Source organism: Phalacrocorax aristotelis, chromosome 4 (genome assembly GCF_949628215.1).
Source record: "Phalacrocorax aristotelis chromosome 4, bGulAri2.1, whole genome shotgun sequence".
Lineage (NCBI taxonomy): Eukaryota > Metazoa > Chordata > Aves > Suliformes > Phalacrocoracidae > Phalacrocorax > Phalacrocorax aristotelis.
Window position 1 is genome coordinate 47,917,902 of NC_134279.1, and position 14,960 is coordinate 47,932,861.

Below are 14,960 nucleotides of genomic sequence, written 5' to 3' on the forward strand. Positions count from 1 at the left end.
TACAATTTAGGAAACAGTATTTAATTTGTTACAAAAAACCCCAATGCCTCTGGAAGTGAACGTCAATTTGCTAACATTGTTTATGCCACACAATTTAAAGAGCTCTAAGTTTTGTTTTGCAAGCACCCTACAGTCATTTATCATTCTGTCCGCCTCTGATCTTAAAAAGACCGCCACGAGCTGAAACATCAACAAAAATGTTTTACAATTTTGTAAAAGCCTGTTCCACAAAATTTAGAGTCAAGAGATATACATTACTATTTGTTAATGTATTTTAGCTAAAGTATTGTAATTAACTCAAATTGATATTAGAGTTAAGAAGTTAAATTTCTCCAGTACCACAAATCTAGGTTTCCACACAGAATAAATGTAGTACGCACAAAGCTCACCCGCTCTAATTTATGGCCAGAAAGAGGACAGCAGGCTATTCAGAATATAGACTTCCTTTTTGCTTCTTATAGCCCAAGATGCGCCCCAACAGCTCCCCCTTTAGGGAGCTGCGGCAAAAGAAATTTTGGAAGACTGGTCCCTTAGTCACTCAGCTTCGAGGTCAGAATACAAAATTTATTTTGAAACAGATACTGTGCTTTACCTAACACTCCATACAAAAGTTATAAAATGATCAGGAAAAAAATCGATGATATTCTAAATATGCTTCCTAATTGCATGTAAAAAATGAAATAGCTGTTTCCACAGCTTGTGCCCTAAGTTATAAAAACAGTTCAGGTTAGTTTATAACCTGAACCTTAAGAACTCAAGTTCAGAAGAAATGTATGATGACACTACTATCCTATTACCATCATTAGTAAACATACCACATTCTGAATCTTCTTCCACTTGGCAAAGATATGAAACCAAACTATTCACAGGAACTGTTTCTTTTCTCTGCCCCTTCAGCAAAGTGAAATGTAGCACCAAATAGATCTGATAAGTGATCGAACCTTTCTTCAGTCTCCTCTTCCTAATTTTTTGAGATACCCAGAGCACTACTTTCATATTTGTCTGTGCTTCAGCTACGCAAGTTTGCATTTCTAACATAGCCATACTATGTTTTACTTCTAATCATGGACATATCTAACTTTGAGACAGTTCATTATGCCTCACAGAGTGAACAGTAATTCAGGTTTAAAAGTGGTATTACAAACTAACATTGCACTTGAATTACAGATAAAAACATTAACTGAAAAATTAAGAGGTGAAATTCTTTTAGCAAGGGAAGTAAAATTCCTTGGTAAGCATAGAGACAATGCACGGAATCTGTTTCTTTGCATTAAAATCCTGCCGAGTTGAGCAGGACTCATACTCTGCCACTCTGCGATTTACACGAGTTAAAATCTGCATGAGTTCAAGCTTCCTTGCATGCTCCTTCAGCATCTTACACAGTGACTGAATAAACCAGGAGCCTTCAGCTGAATTCCTCCAGGAGTAGTAGCCTGTGGAAGAGAGAGATGTCAAATTGATCAGATGTAGCAGCTTCTGGTACAGGACAGGATAGCAATTAGGGGAACAATACATTGCTTCCAATAGCAATCAATGTTTTCAAATAAAACCTCCAAACCACTAACCTTTAGATTTTATAATCTCCCCAAATTCCAACTCCAAATATATTTCTAATCCTCTCAATTTTTTCTAATCTAAGAAAACTTTAAGTAGGTAGAAAATCAAAAGGCAGGAAGACTATCTTCTGCTGCAACACCCTTAGCCATTAATCACTTACTACTTCTTTACAGAGTACACGTGTATGAAGGAGAGGTGACAGTACAGATGCAGCCAAGATGCAAAATGGATTTCAGTGTCACTACCTTCAGGACTACATGCATGAATTAAAGACTGGAACCTAATTCTGCTAACTGATAACCTGAAAGGAACACTAAGGGCTCTGCCACTACTGATTTTGCTTAAGGGTGCAATGAAAATACAGTTGACCAGCAAATAACATGCTGGTGTTTATCACTCACTTCTGTATATGCATTTACAGGTATCTAATTGTTTTGTTCTCTCAGAACTAATAGTATTTTTCACTTCGTACTGTAAATTATTTGCACAGCTCAGATGAACTGAATTTATAGCAGATAAACATTTGAGGGTTTGGTACTGAGAAAAATGTATATTCAGGGCTTGGGGTTGTTTTTTTTGTTTGTAGGAACTGAGAACAGCAACTACCTCAAAAAGAAATCAAATCAGGGGGTAAAAAAACCCAACTGAAATAAGAAAATTCATATTTCCATGAAAGAAAACAAATGAAGTAGTCACCCACTGACTGGATAAAACTGCAAATTGTCATTTACAGTATTAGTACAAGCTGATATATAGATGCAATTACAGGGATAAAAATTTCTTTGCCAGTTTCTCACCTGGAGCTGTAGAATATGCATACAGGAAGTCTGCTTCTACAGGTATTTTCTGACACATTGTTTCTTCTGATCCACTGTCTGCCTCAATACCAGAATCTAATTCCGTCCCTCTGCAAGCCTATTTGGGGGAAAGGAGAATGGAAAATAAAATAAAAAATAAAAGAGAAATAAAAGCAGTGATCATCATCAGGTTACTGACTTTTCCCCCATTTTAAAGGCAATAATATCCCAATTTAAAAACTGCAAAAATAAGAAGAATTTGTGTGTCACATTTCCATTAGATGACTCAGACAAAAAGTAAGATAGTAAGTTAAGATATTAAGTCAAAAGTGCATTCAGAAACTCACTAAAATATTGGTTAGTGTTCAGAAAGATTTTACTTAATCCAGAGAATTAAGGTAACACAATTTCAACTATTACAAATACTGCCTACCTAACAGGGCAGACTGTGCCACTTCCAGACCTGAAGATAATCTTATTCCACAAGGAATTCCATTTAAATAAATTTTAGAAATAATTAAATTTTTTTGCACTAATAATTAATGAGAAACATTTTTTTAAGTATCCAGCTAATTTGATGATCACTGTTCAGCTGTACATCACCTGAATGAAAAAGAGCTTGGGTTTTCCTGCTAAACTTCTGCACCTGTCACCTCTGAAAAGGCTTGTTAGTGCTTTCAGTTCAAGAGGGCCATCTGTACCGTAGATGAATCCTTCATCACCATGGCTTAGCAACACGCAAACAAAACTGCTCCGCTTGCTGTGATCTTCCTCAGAAACTTGAAAGAAAAAAAAGAGAATGATCTTAACTCCTTGCAATTCCTAAAAGCTTTGAACATTTGATGCTTCCTACGTGACAGAATTCTTTAAGAACTAATTCCCATGTTCTGAAACCTTCAACCAGTTTTCACTTCTGAACAAAAGGAGCCAGCCTACTTTACTTCAGGAGGTTGGACACAGAAAACCCTGAATCAAAGGCCAACTCCACCTATTCTAAGCCACGGCCACAGAACTAGGCCAGGAACACCGTGAGGAGACAAAGAGGGTGTTCCTACAGTTGTCTCAAAGTCTGGATGGTACGCCTCGCTCAGGCAGTAACGCTCAATAGACTCGTGATCTGGATCAGACTGATGGGAAGTTCTGAGTTTTGGGAAAGGATGGGGAAGCCTTACTTCTCCTTCCAATCAGAGATGCTTCAACTAGTATGATTACACGGGAACTGAATGTAGCGTGAAAGTTGTTGCTGCTGCAGGGACCTAGGCACTAGCATTATCTCTCTCTCTCACTCTTGCCCTGCAGCAAGGTCTAGAAAGTTTTTTCAAGCCTCTGAATTTTGCAAAGACATTTAAGTGTGATATAAAGTGTTTCTAGACTTATATTTTTTTTCCATCTTGTGGTATGCAAAGAGCATAGACCAGATATTCTCTGATGTCTTTTGTTGCCTGACATTGTGGGGGTTGTACTGGAGGATCAAGGTCATTTTTTTAAATACATAAAAAGATACAAACATGGTTTAAGAAAAATGATCCAAAAGGAATTCTGAGTCAGAAAGTCAAGAAGATGCAAGAGTGTGTAGATGAAAAGCATAACAATTCCAAAAGCTGAAGTCTTCTGTTTCGAGCTTGCCAAAACACTGAATTTCTATTCTGGAAAACTGAACTATTCAGATTTTTCTAAGCGATGCACACTCCAATCTATGGACAAGCACTACACCTAGAAAAGTCACGAAAGGCTGTTTTTCGGGAATCTCTTGTCAGGCTGCAGTCTGTAGTTTACATTGTCTATTCAGAGACCTTATACCACAGGCAAGATAGAGGCCTCTCCACTTTCAGCGACTGTCAACAGGCAGGATGCAGCTATACTAATAAATTAACCATGCCTGGGAGCATTCTCTGGCATAAACATTAACTGGTACTAAAGAACTTACATCTATGTTAGGAAACACTTACATTAAAAACAAAACACCGAAACAAAAACCCAGACAACCAAACAGGATTGCTGCAGGCTAACTGGCTGTTGGGAATAATCCCTGGAACACTTTTACTGTTGAACTGTGACCTGGAACAGTCTGGGAGAGCGATGGTAGGCATAAACCACAGTCATGCCAGAGAACCTTCCAACAGTTAACTAGAATAGACTGTGTTCCAGGGCTACAGATTCCTCCAGGCACCATTTAATTTACTGGTCTAGATGTAGCCAAGTCTGAACAACACAGGACTAACACAAACAGTATTATAAAGCTCTTACTTGACAGAGGGTGTTTTGTTTCAGAAGTCAGACAAAACATGAGCTGTTTCTCTAAAAAGAGTAATTCAGTCCACACACTTGCAGTTCTGGTCCCTTGACCAGACGCCCCCCCCGCCAGCGCAGAACACCTCTTGGGCCACACCACTAAGGATATAGCACAGAACCCCTCTACCCAATTAAGCAGGCTTCTTTCCAACTCACAGAGCTTCAGTGATCCCAGGGTCAGAATATAAATCAGTCTGCATTTAAGTTTCAGCCTTTTTTCCAGCCTTCTTTAGAAGATGAGAAAGGATATGGAGACAACAGTCATGGCACAAAAGATGGAGAGACAGCAAAGATGAATAAACATAGAAACTATGACGTCATCCTTAGCAATAAACCACTGGTAGGTGTGAAATATCATCTAAAAGAACCATGGAAGAGGAGATGTGAGGGACAGAGATGTATCTGGAAATAGTAGTTGATTTAATACACACATTGAACATATTATTACTTACCATTTTTCAATAGTTTAAAAATGTCCCCGCATGAAAGATCATTGCTGATCTTTATTTTATATCCCAACTTCATAAAAACTTCTCTGACACTTGCAGCATCTGCATCTGTACCCGAACGGGGTAACATCCCTATACATAAGAGAAATGTATTATTTTTTATATGATATAGATATTATGGTCTGAGCCAAATTATCTTCTCACTTATAGCTGTATCAGTCTGGAATATTCCAGATCCATTCTAACAGAAAAAACACTGCACTGTTACACATGCACACCATCGCCCACCCTCGAAACCCGTATTGTAGATTTATCTACTCCTTATTTTTATATCTACCTTTCTATATAAAGATGTAAAAAAGGATTTAATTTGCAAAACAGAAATCACGACTAAAAGGTAAGATGGTCTTGTACTGCCCATCAATTTTTCTCCCCATTACTGCTATACCCTAACGTGTGTTCCCTCTACACATATTTGGAAGAATGCACTGAAATGAATCACACCCATTCAAACCACTTAATTTTAGATTGCAATCAAAATTGGTCTGCATATTTAATTTTGAAGAATACATGCCACTAATTTATCTAAAGTAAGGAAAAAATTTAAAAATTCGAAAGTGGTACCAGTCTGTCTGTGGAAGTTCTTATTGTTTATTATTACACATTCCCCCATCTCTGGATAATCCATTCTGTAACTGTAGTCTGGCAGAATTTCAGAGGCCACAGACTTGCTAGCAGGTAGGTTCTTTCTGTATAGAAATCAGACAAACTTTAGGTGTTAAATTTCTGATCTCTCTTCTCTACCTTTGAAACAATTTTAGAAAAACCAGTGAAACTGGTAAGGTTTGTTGCTTGTTCCCTAGAAGCTTCCTCAGCAAGTTTGCCAATGACACCAAGCTGAGTCATGTGGTTGATACTCTAGAGGGAAGGGATGCCATCCAGAGGGACCTAGACAAGTTTGGAGAAGCAAGTCCCTGCAAAGCTCATGAAGTTCAACAAGGCCAAGTGTAAGGTCCTGCATCTGGGTCGGGGCAATCCCAAACATGGATACAGGCTGGGGGATGAGTGGATCAAGAGCAGCCCTGCAAAGGAGGACCTGGAGGTATTGGTGGATGAGAAATTGAATATGAGCTGGCAATGTGCGCTTGCAGCCCAGAAAGCCAATTGCATCCTGGGCTGCATCAAAAGAAGCATGGCCAGCAGGTCAAGGGAGGTGATTCTGCCCCTCTACTCCACTCTCGTGAGACCCCACCCGGAATACTGAGTCCAGCTCTGGGGCCCCCAGCATAAGACAGACAGCTTAAGCAGGCCCAGAGAAGGTCCACAAAGATGATACTAGGGCTGGAGCACCTCCCCTATGAGAACAGGCTGTGAGTAGGGGTTGTTCAGCTTGGAGAAGAGAAGGCTGAGGGAAGACCTTATAGCAGCCTTCCCGTACTTACAGGGGACCTACAGGAAAGACGAGGAGGGACTCTTTATCAGGGAGTGTAGTGATATGATGAGGGGGTAAGAGTTTTAAACTGAAACTGGTAGATTTAGGTTAGATTAGATAGATTTAGATTAGATATTAGGAAGAAATCCTTTACTGTGAGGGTGGTGAGACACTGAACAGGTTGCCCAGAGAAGTTGTAGATGCCCCATCCCTGGAAGTGCTAAAGGCCAGGCTTGATGAGGCTTTCAGCAACCTGGTCTAGTGGAAGGTGTCCCAGCCCATGGCAGGGGGGTTCGAACTAGATGATCTTTAAGCACCCTTCCAACCCAAACCATTCTATGATTTGAACTTATGTCTGTGAAATCAGTTGATAGATATGATCCAAGACTGGTGAAGACTGTACTTGCCTGGAGGTTAAAATAACTAAAACTACTTTGTATAGTTACGCTCCCAAATAAAACTTTTGTTTCAAGTTCAGTAAAATGTGCACATACATAAATAATAATAATAAAGAAAAAGTGAAGATTCATTCATATTTTTAGTAATTTTCTGTGCAAGTTCTAACAAGATTAGATTTTAAAGAATCAAGGAAGAATTGTGTCTAAAATTATAATGTCTCTGCACGGGAGAATACGAATAATTAGTTTACGGAAACCAGTTAGTATATCAACAAGAAATCAGTTGAGTTTTTTTTACTATCATCTTTTGAAAGCTATGTACCTGGAGGCAAGATCAGCTCCGAGATTGTAAATCTATTCTGAATTCTAAACAAAAGTCATATTACCATTGAAATTTCACAAGTAAACATTTAAAACCTAGAAAGTGGCCAAGACACTATATGCAGCTGTAATTCTGCCTTAATGAGCAGGCCAACTACAACACCACTCATGACTCTGCAATGGCTGTCAATTTTACTCAGTCCATATATACTGAAGACTGTATGGGTTTTCTCATTTAAGCACGTGGGTAAGCAGTTACAAAATTGGCGCCCGCTATCGTATTGTATTCTACAAATAAAAAGCCTGCAACGCTCTTACATCTAATTTTCATTGAAATACTAAAAATGACAACTTCAGAAACAAATTAAGTTCCCTGAGAGAGTGTAATCTGATGACAGTGCTATACCAGCGTAACAACTAGCTGTCACCAGGAAGAACAGGTCTGCGTATCCTCCCTTCCACCCCTGTAAGTTCCCCTCACACTTACGCTTCTACACATATAACTCTACAGCAGGCCAGCTCAGCAGCTGAACTGGCTGCCACAGGTTCAGATGAGCTCTAGAAGCAGTTCAAGGAAAGGGGTAAACATTTAGCCTAGGATGAGACAGAATTATCTTTTCAAGAAGAGCTAATTACTTGGTAATACTGTTAAGCCAAGTCTAACTCCATCTCAAGTGTTTTGCTTTTCAGTTCCTTGTACATACATATGGCCTGTTTTGTCAGACTCTATATTTTCAAAGTCAGTACCACAACTCTAATGGTTATTCCTGATTATTATAATTTACCATAATTGAAATTGTTCCTTTTCGCATTATTTTTTCTGTGGCTCTTGCCTTCTGTTACAGCACAAAATTCCTCAAGACTTAAATAGAAAATTTAAACCAAAAGTACCTGACTTACCCTTTGGAACCAGGAATAGATTTTGCGTCTGTCAGATCTTCCCCCGAATGTGGTCCATCTCCTGTGTCTGCCATTATGGCTCTCAATTATCAGCTTGAAAACATAAGAAAATAGAAATATGTGACAGCTAATTTTCATATGAAGTATTACCTTCAGCTTGCTTAATTTTTGTTACATTTCCTTAAAGCCTTACACAACCAGAGAGCAATTTTTCAGAATTACAGAGAAAACAGGAATGTTGGAAGGGGATATTCACACAGAATAACTTTAGCCTAGGAGTATTAGTATTGGTAGGCAAAAATTAGCATTTATGAGTAATATCTACATATCTTGTATGTGAAAGAACATGAACTATTTTTCTAAATTACTGCATTCCAAAACAGCTCTGTGAAAAATAGTCTGCAGACCCCTGTGACCAAATGATTGAAAATGCCTACAAAAAGCAGGATAAGAGACAAACAAATCGAAAACAATCTTTAAAATATTGTAATGTCCCTACATGCACTAGTAGCATTTTAGTATTATGTATGTTGTGTCATATATGGGTATTTCCATCTCAGTAAGACAGAAATTGGCATAAAAAACCAAGCAGTACAAGTTATCGGATGTGTGCAAAGACTAACATGGAAGATTAGATTTTGGGCCATAGTATTTTGAGAAATAAATGATTTCTCTGCATTCTGTTTCAGATGAAACATTGCTACGTGGTGTATGTGAAGGTAATTGCCATACAAATAACATAAACCCACAACAATATAACTTTAAGTAGTTGATAAAAAGAACTCCATGCTGTGGACTGCTATTTACTTTTGATCAGAACACAGAAATGATGAATGATACCAAGCTGGAAATCAATTTAAAAGCAATAAACGTCCCTCCCAATTACCTCTGTGCATGCTCATGGAACAAATTACCACAAGTTATCTTTAACTCAAGATTCAAAAAAGGATTAAGCATCATAAACTTAAACCACCAGATAGGACAAAGTAATTAACGCTTATAAGTGAAATAAATGCTTAGACCTCAAGAAACAAAAAAGTCACTACAAGGCAAGAATTTTAAAGAAACTTGCTTAACAGGTATATATATAGTAAATAAAGATGTATACATAACCAGACCAAGTAGTAAGATTTGCTGAAGATTCCTATTTAAGGGTTAGGTTCTGTGGCGGCAAACTATATTTGCCATCTTACACCATCGTATTACAAGCCTTTTACCTTCGTTATCTGTACTCTGGCTAGTACACCATGAACATCCATTTTCTGTGGCAGAAATTATTGATGCATCAGAAGCACTAATCTGGGTTATGTATAAGCCCTCTTTCTTTCCTTGTTTCTTAAAAGACATTTACTTACATTTTTAGTGATTTCAAAAGATCTTCAAGGTTAGTGTGAATACTATTTCTTCGTATCTTAGAGCACTAATGTACTTAAGAAATCTTCTTGCTCACAAAATTATTCCAGACTTGAGAATTGTATCATGTGAATTAGCAGCACACAGGAAGTTTCCTGAAAACCAAATTACAAAAGTATCAAATAAGCTTGATAGTTTAGAAATAAAATTTCTAAAATACATTATTGCTTTATATTTTAGAAATTTGCTCTAAAGACAGTATCATGGGGCAGGAATTACAATGACCTGGATGCGTTCACCCTAACTCTGAAGTCTAATCCCTTAAAAGTTCCCTATGTGAAAAAAGACACAAAGGGCAAATTGAGTACCTAAGACCCATGGCACGACAGTGATCCAACCTTATGCCTTATCACTGTGCAGGGAGCATCTGGATTCACAACAAAGTCCAGGCTGGAGTGACAACTGCTGTGTCCACCCAACTGTAACTGAAAAGCAGGGCTTCTCACCCCTAGGAAGTGGAAAGAATGGTTTTCACTGACAGGATCGCTGGAAATTGCTGTGCTCCAGCAGAGCCCAGCTTCCAGGACTTTCTATGCCTCTTTCAACCCTGTCCCTACCACAATCACCCTTGGCTGGTTCCCAGCTTTCCTGAGCTCTCAGCCTGACACCTCTGAACAAAACTTTATTTTGTAGGAAAACATCCAATGAGACTGACCCACAATTCTGATGCAACTCATGGTGTTCCTTCTTGGATTCCTTTCCTTTAATGGCAAAAGGCAGGCCAGAAATAACATTGGCCTGTTGCTTGATGAGAATGGTCACCTCACAAGCAAGGACGTAGACAAGGCAGACATGTTTAATGCTTTCTTCACCCAGTCTTCAACACCAATGATGGGCTCCGGAACCCCCAGAGCCCTGGGTCAGAACCATGACTGGGAATTATAAACTCCTAATCAACCCTGAACTTGTGCAGGACTTGCTGCTCCAGCTGGATCCCTGTAAGTCAATGGGGCCCGATGAGATTCATCTGAGGGTACTCAAAGGGCTGGCTGATATCATAGCAAGACCTCTCAATGATTTTTCAGTGCTCTTGGGAATCTGGAGATGTCCCAGTTGACTGGAAGCTGGCATACGTTGTCCCAGTCTTCAAGACAGGCAACAGGGATGACCCCAGTAACTATAGGTCTGGCAGCCTCACTTCTGTGCCTGGCAAAATTCTGGAGATTATTATTTTGAGAGTTATTGAAAAACATCTGAAAGACAATGCAGTCACTGGTCCCAGTCAGCACAGGTTCATGAGGGGAAAGTCCAGCCTGACAAACTTGATTTCTTTCTGTGAGAAGGTTACCCACCTAGTTGACCAAGGGAAGCCAGTCAATGTAGTCTTTTTGGATTTCAGTAAAGCTTTTGATACTGTCTCTCACAGCATCCTCCTGGACAAAATGACCAGCATACAGCTTGATAAACACATAATGCAGTGGGTAAGCAACTGATGGGTTGGGCTCGAAGGGTTATCATAAATGGGGTTACATCAGGCTGGTGGCTGGTCACTAGCAGGGTTCCACAGGGATCTATCTTGGGGCCGGTACTCTTTAATCTCTTTGTAAACGACCTGGATACAGGACTGGAAGGAACACTAAGATTACTGACAACACAAAATTGGGAGATTGGTGTTGACACTCAGAGAGACCCTGCAGAGAGATCTAGACAAATTAGAGAGCTCAGCAATCAACAGCTGTATGAAGTTTAACAAGGGCAAGTGCCAGATTGTACACCTGGAGCACGGCAGCCCTGGATGTACAGACATACTGGGGAACGAGCGGCTGGAGAGCAGCTCTGCAGAGAGGGACCTGGGGGTTCTGGTCGATGGCAAGTTGTACATGAGCCACCAGTGTGCCCTGGCATCCAAGAGGGCCAACCGAGTCCTGGGGGCCATCAAGCACTGCATTGCAGCTGGTCGAGGGAGGTGATTGTCCTGTTCTGCTCTGTGCTGATGTGGCCTCACCTTGAGTACTGTGTGCAGTTTTGGGACCCACAGTGCATTAAGGATATAAAGCTACTCGAGAGTGTCCAGAGAAGGGCCAGGAGGTTGGTGAAGGTTTTAGAAAGGAAACTGTACAAGGAGCAGCTGAAGTCACTTAGTTTGTTCAGCCTGGAGAAGAGGAGACTGAGGGGAGACCTCATCTCTGTCTGCAGCTTCCTCACAAGGGGAGGAGGAGGGGCAGGCGCTGACCTCCTCTCTCTGGTGACCGATGATAGGACCCAAGAGAAAGGCAGGAAGGTGTGCCGGGGAAGGTTTAGGTTGGATATTAGGAAAAGGTTCTTCACCAAGAGGGTGGTGGAGCACTGGAACAGGCTCCCCGTGGAGGCAGTCACAGCACCAAACCTGACAATATTCAAGCAACACTTGGAAAATGCCCTTAGAGTTATGGTGTGCATTTGGGGTTGTTCTGAGCAGGGACAGGAGTTGGGCTCAATGATCCTTGCAAGTCCTTTCCAACTCAGGACATTCTATGATTCTTCTGCAGAAGCACTATGTGCAGAAGCACAACCCAAACCCTTCACTGTGGCTGGGCTAAATCAGAGAGGCAGGCAAAAGGGTAACTTTCTTCCGTTTGTTGTCTGCCAACAGTATTGAAGAACCACACCATATAAAAAAAGCACAGTATCACGTGGCAACACCATTATCAAGACTTGTCAGCAGGTGTACTGTGAGCAGTGTAGCCATGTCAGCACAAAATTCAACTTCTGCTAGAAGCTCAGGTGTTTAGCCCAGCTGCCTGTCACTGTGAAGATCTGCAGTGCCAGTGCTGCACATATCTGAACCAGCTACTGTAAACTAGTAAATGTGTGCCTGCATGAGCTGTGGTCACCTCCTGTCTGTCACACGAGCCAGCCTGGGCTACCAGTAACTGCTTAGAGAAAGACTCAGCTGAAGTACAAGGAAAGCTCTGGCCAACAGATGAGACCTTGGAATCATTAGGGAGGGTAAGCAGATCATTAGGCTGCCTTAGGTTCACATCAGGTGTGTTCCAACCAAACTGCTGCATCCCATTAGGGACTGGTTTTAGTAAACTGGTGGGAATAACACTGGTGCACAGCAGCAGAATTAAGTAGGCAACCTGGAGACCTAACAGTCTGAGACCACTGAATGCTTCCCCAACACAAATGTTAAAGCTTGTTAAAGTAAACAATAAGAAAGATCCTCAACATTTAAGTGACCTTAATTTAAGACTTATCTCCTTGACCCTTTTGTAACCTCAGAACTTAAAACGTTAAAACGGCTGTCCTTGATCCAATGCCAAAAAAAAAAAAAAAAAAAAAGACATTTGAAGAAGTGGCTAGCAACACCTACAATTACAACGAACTACAGGACTTTGTTTCTAAAAAAATTAAAATACATTTTGTAATACCATATCACAAAACTATTTTGTACTAAAGCCTTTGCAAGCCTAGCTCACAGCCTAAAATTTCAATTGTTTAATGAAGTGGTAGAGCTTACTGCATTCTACTGCATCACGACTGGAGCTTGTCCAAGAGCCTTTACAGAAGCTAGAGGGATAGTGAAGAAAAACTGGGTATAATACATCAGGTAATTAAAATATGCATGCTTTATCTTCAGAACAGAATTTGTAACTCACCTCTAATAGCCACCAATTTCTGAGCACCTTAACGCACCAAGTCACTTACACTTCTTTAAAGAACAAAAGACATCCACAGAGAGATATCTGTTTTATTGCCAAACACTCAAATGCACATGTTAATCAGTAGTATGTTCCCTGCTTTAAAGCACTGGTCAGGGTAACAGCAACACTCTCTGAAGGACGGTGCCGATTCTAACAGACTACTGAAAATTGCCTCATCTTGGTTTAGGTAATGCAATGATGTCATGTTCTGTCAAGCAGAATACACATTTCCTCGTGGAGGATGATCTCATGCTGTTAGGGATGGGGGGGCGGGCAGGAAGTCAGGGCAGTGCATTAAGAATTTAATTAAAAATTGTTATTCTGCTCCTTGATAATCTCTTCTCCGAAAGCTTAGGTAAGGAAACTTAACAAGCAAATAGCTGAAAAGAGCAACAGCAGATATAAAGATTATGCTATGATGACCTTTACAGGTAGTAAGTAAAAAAAATAAAGTGGTTCGAAAGGGTCGAAAACTATGCTCAACAAATTATCAAAAATGCCTAAAGTCTCTCTATATAGCAATGAAAGCAAAAATATATTTTGCCTTCTATAAATGCAATTGTTTCAATGCTTTTGTTTTGTCAGGAAAAAGATAAATAAAACAATGGTTTTTTACTCCATTCCAGCCTGGATTTACTTATTCTATCTCAACCTAATGAAAATACATTCACATCATCATATACCACCACTGCCATGAGAATCATCAAATTTCTTTTCAAAGTAATATTTACTTCAATTGTGAACCACACAAGACAAATTAATGATACGGTGACAAAAATAACACCAAAGCTTCTCAGACAGAGAAGGAAGCAAATAACTGAATTGTGTCTAGTTACCAACAGTATCTTGAACTATGTAAACCACAGGCGGCAAGACAACACATGTTCAGTATATGCCAGCTGCTATAAAGCAACGATTGTAGCAGTATTAAAATACATATCCAAAACAGAAACCAGTGTCATAAATCATGTCCTTAAAGATTAGAAAAGGGCAGTTTTCTACCTCACATGACTGCAAGTGAAAATGTCAAGCATTCAAAGAAGGTATTTTATGTACATAAATATATACATGTCACATTGTGATACTAATGTAGACACACAAATGAGGAATTTTCCATTCTACAATGTATGATAACTGATAATTATCTAATTAGTAACACAAGGAACACATAGAAGCTGACTGTATAAAAAACCTAAACCCATCTGAAATACACCATTACGTTTTCTAGGTGGCATTATCCCACTATTAAATACCACTATCACTGAAGAAAGCATGCCAACACTGTGACAGCCCTTCACATTACTTCTAGTCTGGACGTGATTGTTGGAAAGCTCTGACGCTTGTTGGAAAGCACTCTGGTCTTCCAAAAGCAAACAGACTTTTAGTTAGTCAGCATTAATCTGCAAAATCAGCAAGACCTGAATTTAATCTGAGAGTAGATAGCACTCCCCCTTATACCTATTAACCACATCATCACTGCAACAAATATTAAGGAGCCTGGAGGCTGTTAAAGGCAAGGTGTGTTATTTTCAAACCTACCAACTGACAAGAAGCGGATAATTAAGGAACAGAATTACCAGCTGGAGGGGAAAAGACTAGATTACCAGTACTACCTTTCAACGTTGCAGGGACCAGACCGATAACAACTTGTACAGGGCCTTTTACATGCTATAAAAGCTAGCGCCAGTGTCCGAAAGGGTCCCAAGCATGCTTTCCGTGCAGTGGGGCAGGATCAGTACAACAAAGGCAAGTGTGCGTGCCGTCGCCCCTGTGAC

At 39.9% G+C, this 14,960-nt stretch overlaps 1 protein-coding gene across 3 annotated transcripts in view; it reads right to left on the reverse strand.

Moving 5' to 3' along the window:
* Positions 1–14,960, reverse strand: part of CASP3 (caspase 3) — a 15,728-nt gene continuing 768 nt past the window's right edge. The window contains exons 1-8 of one of the 3 annotated variants that reach the window (XM_075091241.1): positions 13,141–13,188; positions 9,502–9,654; positions 8,147–8,239; positions 5,720–5,844; positions 5,099–5,227; positions 2,958–3,133; positions 2,355–2,472; positions 1–1,433 (exon numbers count right to left, since the gene is read on the reverse strand). In XM_075091241.1, the coding sequence (XP_074947342.1) occupies positions 1,207–1,433; positions 2,355–2,472; positions 2,958–3,133; positions 5,099–5,227; positions 5,720–5,844; positions 8,147–8,220 (849 nt within the window). In that variant the 5' untranslated portion in view covers positions 8,221–8,239; positions 9,502–9,654; positions 13,141–13,188 and the 3' untranslated portion in view covers positions 1–1,206. Of the gene's footprint in view, positions 1,434–2,354; positions 2,473–2,957; positions 3,134–5,098; positions 5,228–5,719; positions 5,845–8,146; positions 8,240–9,501; positions 9,655–13,140; positions 13,189–14,960 lie in introns of those variants that run through there. The other 2 variants (XM_075091239.1, XM_075091242.1) reach the window with 2 other exon arrangements.